Raw genomic sequence first — 10,774 nt, 5'->3', positions numbered from 1 at the left:
TCCACTTGATCCGATCCCCACTCACCTCCTTCAAGCGATCTCTTCTTTAGTCATACCTTCACTTACTCACGTTATCAACTCCTCTCTTCACTCTGGAACATTTCCCTCAGCATTCAAGTAGGCTCGGGTAAGCCCACTGCTCAAGAAACCATCTCTAAACCCAGTGCTTCTTGAAAACTACAGACCGGTATCCCTTCTTCCATTCATTGCAAAGACACTTGAGCGAGCTGTGTTCAACCAGCTTTCTATGTTCCTTGTACAGAACAACCTCCTGGACAGTAACCAATCTGGCTTCAAAAGTGGCCACTCAACTGAGACTGCTCTGCTTTCGGTTACTGAAGCCCTGCGACTAGCAAGAGCAGCTTCAAAATCCTCAGTACTCATCTTACTGGAGCTGTCTGCTGCTTTTGACACTGTTAATCACCAGATTCTCCTGTCCACCCTCAGAAAGATGGGCATCTCTGGAACTGCACTCCTGTGGGTTAAGTCCTACCTCTCTGACAGATCCTTCAGTGTGTCTTGGAGGGGTTATGTTTTAAAGTCACAACACCTTGCTACTGGGGTTCCTCAAGGCTCAGTACTTGGACCACTTCTCTTCTCCATCTACATGACGTCATTAGGATCTGTCATTCAGAAGCATGGCTTTTCTTATCACTGCTACACTGATGACACCCAACTCTACTTCTCATTCCAGCCAGATGACCCGACGGTAGCTGCTTGCATTTCAGCCTGTCTGAGTGAAATTTCTAGCTGGATGAATGACCATCACCTTCAGCTTAACCTTACGAAGACAGAACTCCTGGTGATTCCAGCTAACCCATTGCTTCATCACAACTTCTCTATACAGCTGGGTTCGTCAACCATTACTCCTTCAAGGACAGCCAGAAACCTAGGAGTTGTGATGGATCATCAGTTAAGCTTCATAAACCACATTGCTACAATGACCCGGTCCTGCAGGTTTGCCTTATACAACATTAGGAAGATTAGACCCTTCCTGTCAGAGCAAGCCCCCCAACTTCTTGTCCAATCTCTTGTTCTCTCCAGACTGGACTATTGTAATGCTCTCCTGGCGGGCCTTCCTGCATGTACTGTCAAGCCTCTGCAATTGATCCAGAATGCAGCAGCGAGGGTTGTCTTCAATGAGCCAAAAAAAGCTCATGTTACTCCTCTCCTCATCAGGTTACACTGGCTACCAGTAGCCGCTCGCATCAAATTCAAGGTACTGATGCTTGCCTACAAGACGACCACTGGCACAGCACCAACATACCTAAACTCACTGGTTAAATCTTATGTGCCCTCCAGAAGTTTGCGCTCTGCAAGTGAACAACGCCTTGTGGTGCCATCCCAAAGAAGTTCAAAATCACTCTCACAGACCTTTTCCTGGACTGTGGCCAGCTGGTGGAATGACCTCCCAATCTCAATTCGTACAGCTGAGTCTTTACTCACTTTCAAGAAACATCTAGCGACTCATCTTTTTCGCCTGCACTTAACCACCTAATACTAGCACTTTTCCTTTTCTTATCTTTTCATTAAAAAAAAAAAAACAACCAAAAAAAAAAACAACTTGGCTATGCGTTCTATACTAGACTAACTGAGACTTGTCATGGCGCTTGTATACTGTTGTTGTTCTCTTGTTGACCTGACTGCTTCTATTGTTCTCATTTGTAAGTCGCTTTGGATAAAAGCTTCTGCTAAATGATTAAATGTAAATGTAAATGTATCTCTCAATCATCATTCTTATGCATTGCACTATACTACAATATTATAAAATTAAATAGCATATAACTAAGACTAATTTTTAAGAGATTGACACATTTTAAGTAGCCTGTTATACTATATATAGACTTAATTTATTTGTATCACAAGCCATTAGAATTTCTTCTTGTCTACTAAAAAAATAATTGTGACTTTTTATCACACAATTCAGTTTTTCCTGAATTATTTAATTAATTCGGTTCCATGCTGTATTCTCCTACATCATACTACCATAAAATATTTTGTCTAAAGGTTCAGTAAATTGTTAAAAAAGACAAGATTATTTTTTAACAGGGTTAAAGGGATAGTTCTGTCATTATTTACCCAGAAAAGGTCTCAGTGTTTTCATAAAAGAAAGTGAGTGATATCCAATGTTGCTTTGGACCCCACCGACTTTCATTGTATATACAGATGCATTCTTCAAAATGTCCTCTTTTGTATTTCACCACCTCCTTTCCACGAGGGAGAGTGGAAACAATCTATAAAGTATGTAAAGAGTTAATTATGCATCATGTAAACTTTTCCAAATATATGAGATAGTTGTGCCAGTAAATTTCCATGCATTCAGTTTCAAACTTCCTTTGATTTTTTTCCGTTTGCTCAAAAGAAAATCATCAAGTACAGAATGGGAGGATCAGATACGGAGCCACAAACCTGCAGCCATTACTATTATCAGATATTCAGAGTTTGATAGTCCCATCAGACGTGGCAGTGCTCCGTTGGTGGGTGAGCATAAAAAAGATGCAAACTGAATAGACAGAATAGATTTAGGATGATCAAGAATGTTTTCACACAGACTTGATGATCATCAGAAAGATAACAGATTATGACACTCCTCGCTTTGATTTATTCTGCTTGTCTTCACTCGAGTGGATACATTAAATAGCGTTATCATGTTATGCCTCTGGCAGAGCTACTGTGGATGCAGCAGAATAATTTGCAAACTTTCCTTTGAGACAATTATAGAATATGGCAATCCTTCATTGGCTCTACCAACAATGTATACAAGAATGAGTAATCATGCCCCGGCCGAGGGACTGAATAAGAGAGATAGGACAGGAAATTAAGAGAAGAACATTGTTTTCCAGGCTAATAATTCATGTTATTGCTATGATAATTGAGAGTAAACATTTTTGTAACACACATTGGCCTGTGCATCCACATCCGCTGATGACGAGACACTGAATGAGACGCATACGCACAGACATGGCTGTGTGTTAACTGTCCAATCAGATGGATACAACAGAGCATTACTGAAAGCTGTAAAGATTTAGGGTTCCTCACACTGGCAGAAGATCTAGGTAGCTTCTGAAGGTGACTTAAATCTACTCAAGGAGCTTCAATATATATGTTATGTGCATCAAAGCCTTTCTTTCCGATCAAGTTATTGGAGGAACCTTTGACTTTATAGTTGTTTATAGAAGTCATGGGTTTCATTTTGGATTTCCCTCAGAAAATTATGTTTTTTTTTTTAACTTTAAACTGCACTCCTAAAAATAAAGGTTTTTCATTGGCCTTTATGGTTTCATTAGAAACCTTTGACATCCATGGAATCTTTCCTTTGCTTAAAAGCTTCTTTGTAGCAAAGAAAAAGTTTCTTTAGATTTTTAAAATGTTCTTCATACTAAAAAACAAATTGTTAATTTAAGAACTGATCTCTGAAAGTTTATTTGTTCCCTATTGTACAGTCTCTCTTGTTGCGTTTAATACACTTATGGAATACACTGTTTACACTGAAACTGAAGCCTGATTTGTTCACATTTGTGGAACTGCACAAACAAATGGCGTTTCAACCCACCAAAAGGGGATAATTTTTGGAGCAACGTTTACATATTAATTGTCTCGAGATGATGGCAGTTTTTCTAGCCCTTAAAGCCCTCCTACTGGTGTTAAGGGGGCACCGCGTCCTGGTCAGCTCAGACAACATGATGGTGTTAGCCTTTATAAATCACCAAGGTGGTCTCAGGTCATGCTCCCTTTACAGGATAGCATGATGCCTCCTTTTATGGGCACAGTGCAATCTCCTCTTGCTGAAAGCAGTTCATCTGCTATTGGCAGCCCCTTGACCGATTGCATTGAGGACAGGCCTCCTCTCTCAAGCGAGAGACATGATTTGGCATCCCCGGCCCCGATGCCTCTATGTAATTAAATGGTCAATCTTTTTGTACAGGTGTGTGGCATGGAATGAAGACCTGTCCTAATGTGACATGTCATTCATATTAACCTTTGGGGCGTACCTTATAAAGAGCGACTGCTCCATTGTTCAGTTGTTAATATTTGTTTTTTACAAGTCTATTCTGAGAGTTCTGATTTCCTGTTGTTTTCCATGTTCTTTGAACTAGTCATAGGAGAAACAAAGCTTTTCAAAACGTTGAATCAGTTGCACCAATTGCTTTACCCTGTTGATTCACTGTTTTGAAGTGCTCAAAATGTCACATGTTGGTGATGTCTGCTGGTCAGAACGGTGTAAGTGTGCAGGTTATGTTTCAGGGTTAATTCACTTCAGTGCACGTGTGATTTAGTGACAAGAGCCTACAGTAGTCAACTCAATGCATTTAGGCATCTAGATGTGGAGAAGATGACTTGCTGAAGTTCAAACTGAGCATCAGAATGGGGAAGAAAGTGAATTTAAGTGACTTTGAATGTGGAATAGTTGGTGCCAGACGGGCTGGTCTGAGTATTTCAAAAACTGCTGATGTACTGGAATTTTCATGCACAACCATTTCTAGGGTTTACAGAGAATGGTCTGAAAAAAAAATGCAGTTAGTAGCATTTTTGTGGAGGAAAGTGCCTTGTTAATGTCAGAGGTCAGAGAAGAATGGGCATGCTGGTTAGAGATGATAGAAAGGCAACGGTAATTTAAATAACCACTTGTTACAATCAAGGTATGCAGAATACCATCTCTGAATGCACAACACGTCGAACCCTGAAGCAGACCACACCAGGTGCAGCTCCTGTCAGATAAGAACAGGAAACGGAGGCTACAATTTGCACAGGCTAACCAAAATTGTACAATAGAAGATTGGAAAAATGATTCCTGGTCTGATGAGTCTCGATTTCTCTGACATTCAGATGGGATGGTCAGAATTTAGTGTAAAGCACATGAAAGCATGGATCCATCCTGTCTTGTCTCAACAGTTCAGGCTGGTGGTGGTGTGATGGTGTGGAGGACAGCCTGATTAACCAGGAAGCCATTGTTCTTAACGAAGAGCTTTCAAAATGACAGATGTGAAGAAGACTTTTCATTTTACAAGAACTTCCCTGGATTTTTGTAAATGCTGTCCACTGCATTGCGAGTCTGCCAGCTGTCACACCAAAACGTTACATTGACAACATTAGGTTGAGTATTGTGCTATTGTATTCTAGCAACTCTAGCTAATAAGGCTGGATAATGCTACAAGATTTTTGCGCTACATGATTTGATCAGCACTTAAATAGAATTTAGCTTTAAACGCCATTGACTTTATGACCCCTAAGAGATAGTAGCAATAACACAAATTGAGCTCCGAGAATTTAATTCACATTATATACATATGTTAGGGGGGGGGGACCTGGGGATGTGGGATCCGGTGGGGGGGGGTGTCCATAGTTCAGTGGTGACTGGGGCAGAAGAGGGACTACAAAAGACCTGTCCTGTCATGGCCAAGGAGGCCATCCTTGAATCCCATAGCTGCCTTGTCATGGCCAAAGATGAAAACTCTGAACAGTCTGCCTGTCCATTTAAGAGTGCAGAAGCTGTTGTTAACCCCTCTGTGCTTTCTATTGTAGTCCCGTCTGATCTGCCTTGGTGGTCTCCTGCTTTGTCAGCAGATGGGAGTTTTACTTACTCAAACATGTTCTGAGGGCAGAAAGGAAAATGATTGGTTTACAGATTCAACCAATGAAATTAAAGCAGAGGCGGAGTCAGGAAATTTGAACGTGTGGAAGGAATACTTCAGACAGATACGTTACTGATGCTTCGTGGGAGGCATTTATTGCAAGGTAAGTTCATTTACCATGTATTTTCATGAAAAAAATTAACATCTCTAACATTTAATAAGATAATTAGCAAACAAAGATGCACAGAACAAGTAATCATGAACTAAACATTATATAGCATGCATTTTCACTTGACTGCTTCATCAAAGCTGGTTATGAGGTAACTGGAGTAAAACATGCTTTTCCAATGCTTCCACGCTGTCTTTGAAACGGATATGAGCGAAAAAAGAACTCTCCTTGACATTACATCAGTCAGTTAGCATCAACATTAGCATTAGCACTGCTCTCAGGGCAGGAGTACTCAATATTGATATTACTGTTATTTTTAATGAACTGTGTGCTGCTTACAGGGCAGAAGTACTCCATATTCATATTACTATTATTTTACTAAACTATGTGCTGCTCTCAGGGCAGATGTACTCAATATTCTTAATATTATTTTACTAAACTATGAGCTGCTCTCAGGGCAGGAGTACTCAATATTCGTATTACTGTTATTTTTACTGTTCTTTGAGCTGCTCTCTGGGCAGGAGTACTCAATATTCATATTACTATTACTTTAATAATCCATGCGCTGCTCTCAGGGTAGGAGTACTCAATATTCACATTACTGTTATTTTACTAAACTATGTGCTGCTCTCAGGGCAGAAGTACTCAATATTCATATTACTGTTATTTTACTAGACTATGAGCTGCTCTCAGGGCAGGAGTATTCAATATTCCCATTACTGTTATTATTATTGTATTATGTGCTGCTCTCAGGGCAGGAGTACTCCATATTCATATTACTATTATTTTACTAAACTATGTGCTGCTCTCAGGGCAGGAAATACTCAATATTCATATTACAATTATTTTAATTATCTATGCACTGCTCTCAGGGCAGGAGTACTCAATATTCGCATTACTGTTGTTTGAATTACCTATGCCCTGCTCTCAGGGCAGGAATACTCAATATTTATATTACTATTATTTTAATAATCTATGTGCTGTTCTCAGGGCAGGAGTACTCAATATTCATATTACTTTTATTTTACTAAACTATGTGCACCTCTCAGGGCAGGAGTACTCAATATTCATATTACTGTTATTTTTAGTGTATTATATGCTGCTCTCCGGGCAGGATTGTTTAATATTCATATTACTATTATTTTACTAAACTATGTGCTGCTCTCAGGACCCATACATTTGTTTTTATTACAGCTGTGACTGTTTCATGTAGTTTTTCTTCTCTTTGCAGAATAACATTCTTGGAAAAGGCAGAAGCCATCATTGGTCCCTTCTTGGAGAAAGGAAATTTCTGGACTTTCTTTGTAAGCTCCTCTAGTTTTATTTGAGAATCTTGCTGATATTTGTGCCCATATTATTGCTGATATAAGTGCCCATATTATTTTACCCTCAAATATTATTTTTCATGAATTGCAATATAGCTGTTTGTAAATTTGTAAATCAAATTGCAAGACAAATAAAGTTTACAGAGTACAGTAGGCTGTAGAAATTGCAGGGTTTAAGAATGTATTATGTGTCATTAAAGAAATTGTCAATTTTGATGGAGTTGAAATGTGATTTTTATGATTTAACTAGTAATTATGTTTGTTTGCGTTGCTAAATTTCAGATGCTGGGCAGTGAGCTGTTCATATATTTAATGTTCCTGGTTTGCAAGTTTGCTCCACAAAAGAAATTGGTCCAGGAAATATATGGAAATGAGGATGTTCATGATTCAATGTCCAAAACTAAAGACTTCAGGTAAAATAATGTTTTTGTTTTTATTTTTATATTTTTACTTATTTTTATAATCATCAGTATAAATTGAAACCAGACTGTTTATGCATTTCAAATGCAGGAAGATATTGCAAGCACTTCTGGGGACTTTGAGAAACTGGCTTTGAGAAGATATCTTGCAAGGCGACCTAGGGCCTGGTTTAAAGGGAGCACGTTCAAACTACAGCAGTTTAATGATGCACCTACCTTTTGCAGCGAAATCTTCCTGTGTATTGTACATGCATTTAATTCACTGGATTTGTTTGTAACTGTGATTGTTTAAAAAAGGAAAGAAGTCATAATTATACTTGATTATTTTATTGTAATATTGGACATGTAAACTGATTATTTTCAATCAACATTTCATTTTGTTCTTACACAAATAATCTGTACAACAGACATTGAATGAAACAACATTTACAGCACTATATATATATATATATATATATATATATATATATATATATATATATATATATATTAGGGCTGTCACGATATTCGATTTTTCATATTACGGTTATTGAGGCCATAAGAATTCACGATGTCGATATATCGTGATATCTATAGAAACCTTGGGGTGAGGAAGATATCAGTCAAATTATTTTTTACTTTGTTTATTGAGTTTTTCTTTTTCACCCAATGAGCATAATATTGATACTGAGAAACGCAGGGCACAAGAGTCTGGCTTTCTCCGTCTTCTTTGCAGCTCCTATGAAATAACAAGAGAGAAAATACTGTCAAGTTCAACAGTATGATGAATAAATATTAATGGTAACACTTTACAATAAGATGCCATTTGTTAACATTAATGTATTAACGAACATAAATGAACAATGAACAATACATTTATTACACAATTTATTAATCTTTGTTAATGTTAATAAAAATCGAGTTATTCAATGTTCATGTTCACAGTGCATTAATGTTTACAAATGCAACTTGTGATTTTAACAATGCATTAGTAAATGCTGAAATTAACATGAACTAAGATTTATAAATGCTGTGGAGATATTGTTCATTATTATTTACGTTATTTATATATGTTAACTAATGTAATTAACTAATGTTAACTAATGAACCTTATTGAAGAATGACCACAGATGGGGCATTAAGTGCATGGCACTGCGACCAACTTAACATTTTACAGAGTTTAATGTAGCAATGTGGTCACACAGTTTTTCAAGATCAGTTTTAATCGTGTAACTGTTAATATGTTTGAACAAAGAAATAAATAAAGTGTTACTACGCACAGGCCATATTGATTGCCAATACAAAAATAAGACGAGTAAAGAAAACGCAGTACTTATTAAAATAATCACCCTTTACTTAAATATATGAACACAGAAAACCGCTGTTAACAGGTTAATATAACGTTTCCCATACTATGACTAGTAAAATAATAACAAATCACTCATGAACATGAACACGGCTCTCCTCTGAGTATCTGTGAGCGCTGCGTCTTCTTCTGGTGTGGCAGGTGTCAGAGTTAAGGCACAATACTGCCACCTGGGCACTCAACCAGGTACTGATGATGGAGTATTTCCATGTGGTGTTATCATAAGAGAACTGTTCATTTTAAATATTTAAATATTATCACTAATATCGGTATATCATCATACACTAAATTAACACGATGTCGATAATTGTTTATTTGAATATCACGGTTATCGTCAATACCGGTATATCGCGACAGCCCTAATAAATAAATAAATATATATATATATATATATATATATATATACAGTACAGACCAAAAGTTTGGACACACATTCTCATTCAAAGAGTTTTCTTTATTTTCATGACTATGAAAATTGTAGGCATCAAAACTATGAATTAACACATGTGGAATTATATATGGAATTATATACATAACAAAAAAGTGTGAAACAACTGAAAATATGTCATATTCTAGGTTCTTCAAAGTAGCCACCTTTTGCTTTGATTACTGCTTTGCATACTCTTGGCATTCTCTAGATGAGCTTCAAGAGGTAGTCACCTGAAATGGTCTTCCAACAGTCTTGAAGGAGTTCCCCGAAAGATGCTTAGCACTTGTTGGCCCTTTTGCCTTCACTCTGCGGTCCATCTCACCCCTAAACCATCTCGATTGGGTTCAGGTCCGGTGACTGTGGAGGCCAGGTCATCTGGCGCAGCACCCCATCACTCTCCTTCTTGGTCAAATAGCCCTTGATGCCTTCAGTGTGACTCTACAATTTTCATAGTCATGAAAATAAAGAAAACTCTTTGAATGAGAAGGTGTCTCCAAACTTTTGGTCTGTACTGTATATATATATATATATATATATATATATATATATATATATATATATATATATATATATATATATATATATATATATATATATAAATATAAACATTTTGGTTATTTTTAGAATTACAGGGCTTAATTTCTCTGCAACAGCCTATATGAACATTAAGTGGTTGCACATAGATTGACACCCAGAACTTTTGAAATCACATTTATGTATCACCAAGTCAACTCAGGACTTCTCTCACAATTCAGATGGCAATTGTTATTCATATGAACATATGTAAAGAATTATTTACATGACACCTAAGTGATAACTCATGGATTTGATTATTTATTCACAGTGGAGAAGATAGATGTGTGAACCTAGGAACGCACTGCAGACATGGCCAGTTGCATGGTTGTCTGCTCTAAATAAAATGTTACACTCTTGGAATAATAGATTTAAATTTAATAATATAATATTTATTATTTATTTAAATCTCTGGTTTAAAAGGAAAATAGACCCAATATAGCTGAAATGGTTTTCTTAAATTTTATCTCTCAAAATTATGGGTCTCAAAAAATGTGGAGATTAGCATTAATAAGTAAGTGCAACCTCTTATTTACACGAGGCAAACAAAGCTATTTGGTTTGCATTTTTAATTATGTAATTGTAGGCCTATAAATATTAAAAAATCGTGTTGCATACCTGTTACTGCCATAATAATGATCCATTTCAAATGTTTACGTGCTTTTCTGGTCTTTTTGTTCTTAATAAGCATCCAATCACTGTGATGGAGCATTTCTGAAATAGTATTCTTCTAAACATTTTAGCATTTCAATATATATATATATATATATATATATATATATATATATATATATTTTTTTTTTTTTTATGCATGCAAAGTACAACAGTTAGTATATGGTGTTAAACAGTGGTGAAAACGGTTTTAAACGGTTAATTTAGAAATGATTTAATCTCAGAGATTTGGATTTGGACAGCAATTAAATTACCACATGACCTTGGG

General features: G+C 36.7%; 1 protein-coding gene across 1 annotated transcript; it reads left to right on the top strand.

Annotated features, from left to right (window-relative positions):
• The first annotated feature begins 556 nt into the window (after positions 1 to 556).
• Positions 557 to 1,516, top strand: LOC132110673 (uncharacterized). Its single transcript, XM_059517483.1, has 2 exons — positions 557 to 1,219; positions 1,303 to 1,516. Exons 1-2 carry the CDS (start codon positions 608 to 610, stop codon positions 1,321 to 1,323), a joined length of 633 nt encoding a protein of 210 aa, XP_059373466.1. The 5' UTR covers positions 557 to 607; the 3' UTR covers positions 1,324 to 1,516.
• Positions 1,517 to 10,774: the final 9,258 nt, after the last annotated feature.

Source organism: Carassius carassius, chromosome 2, assembly GCF_963082965.1.
Source record: "Carassius carassius chromosome 2, fCarCar2.1, whole genome shotgun sequence".
Lineage (NCBI taxonomy): Eukaryota > Metazoa > Chordata > Actinopteri > Cypriniformes > Cyprinidae > Carassius > Carassius carassius.
This window is presented reverse-complemented; position numbering and strand designations above follow the sequence as displayed.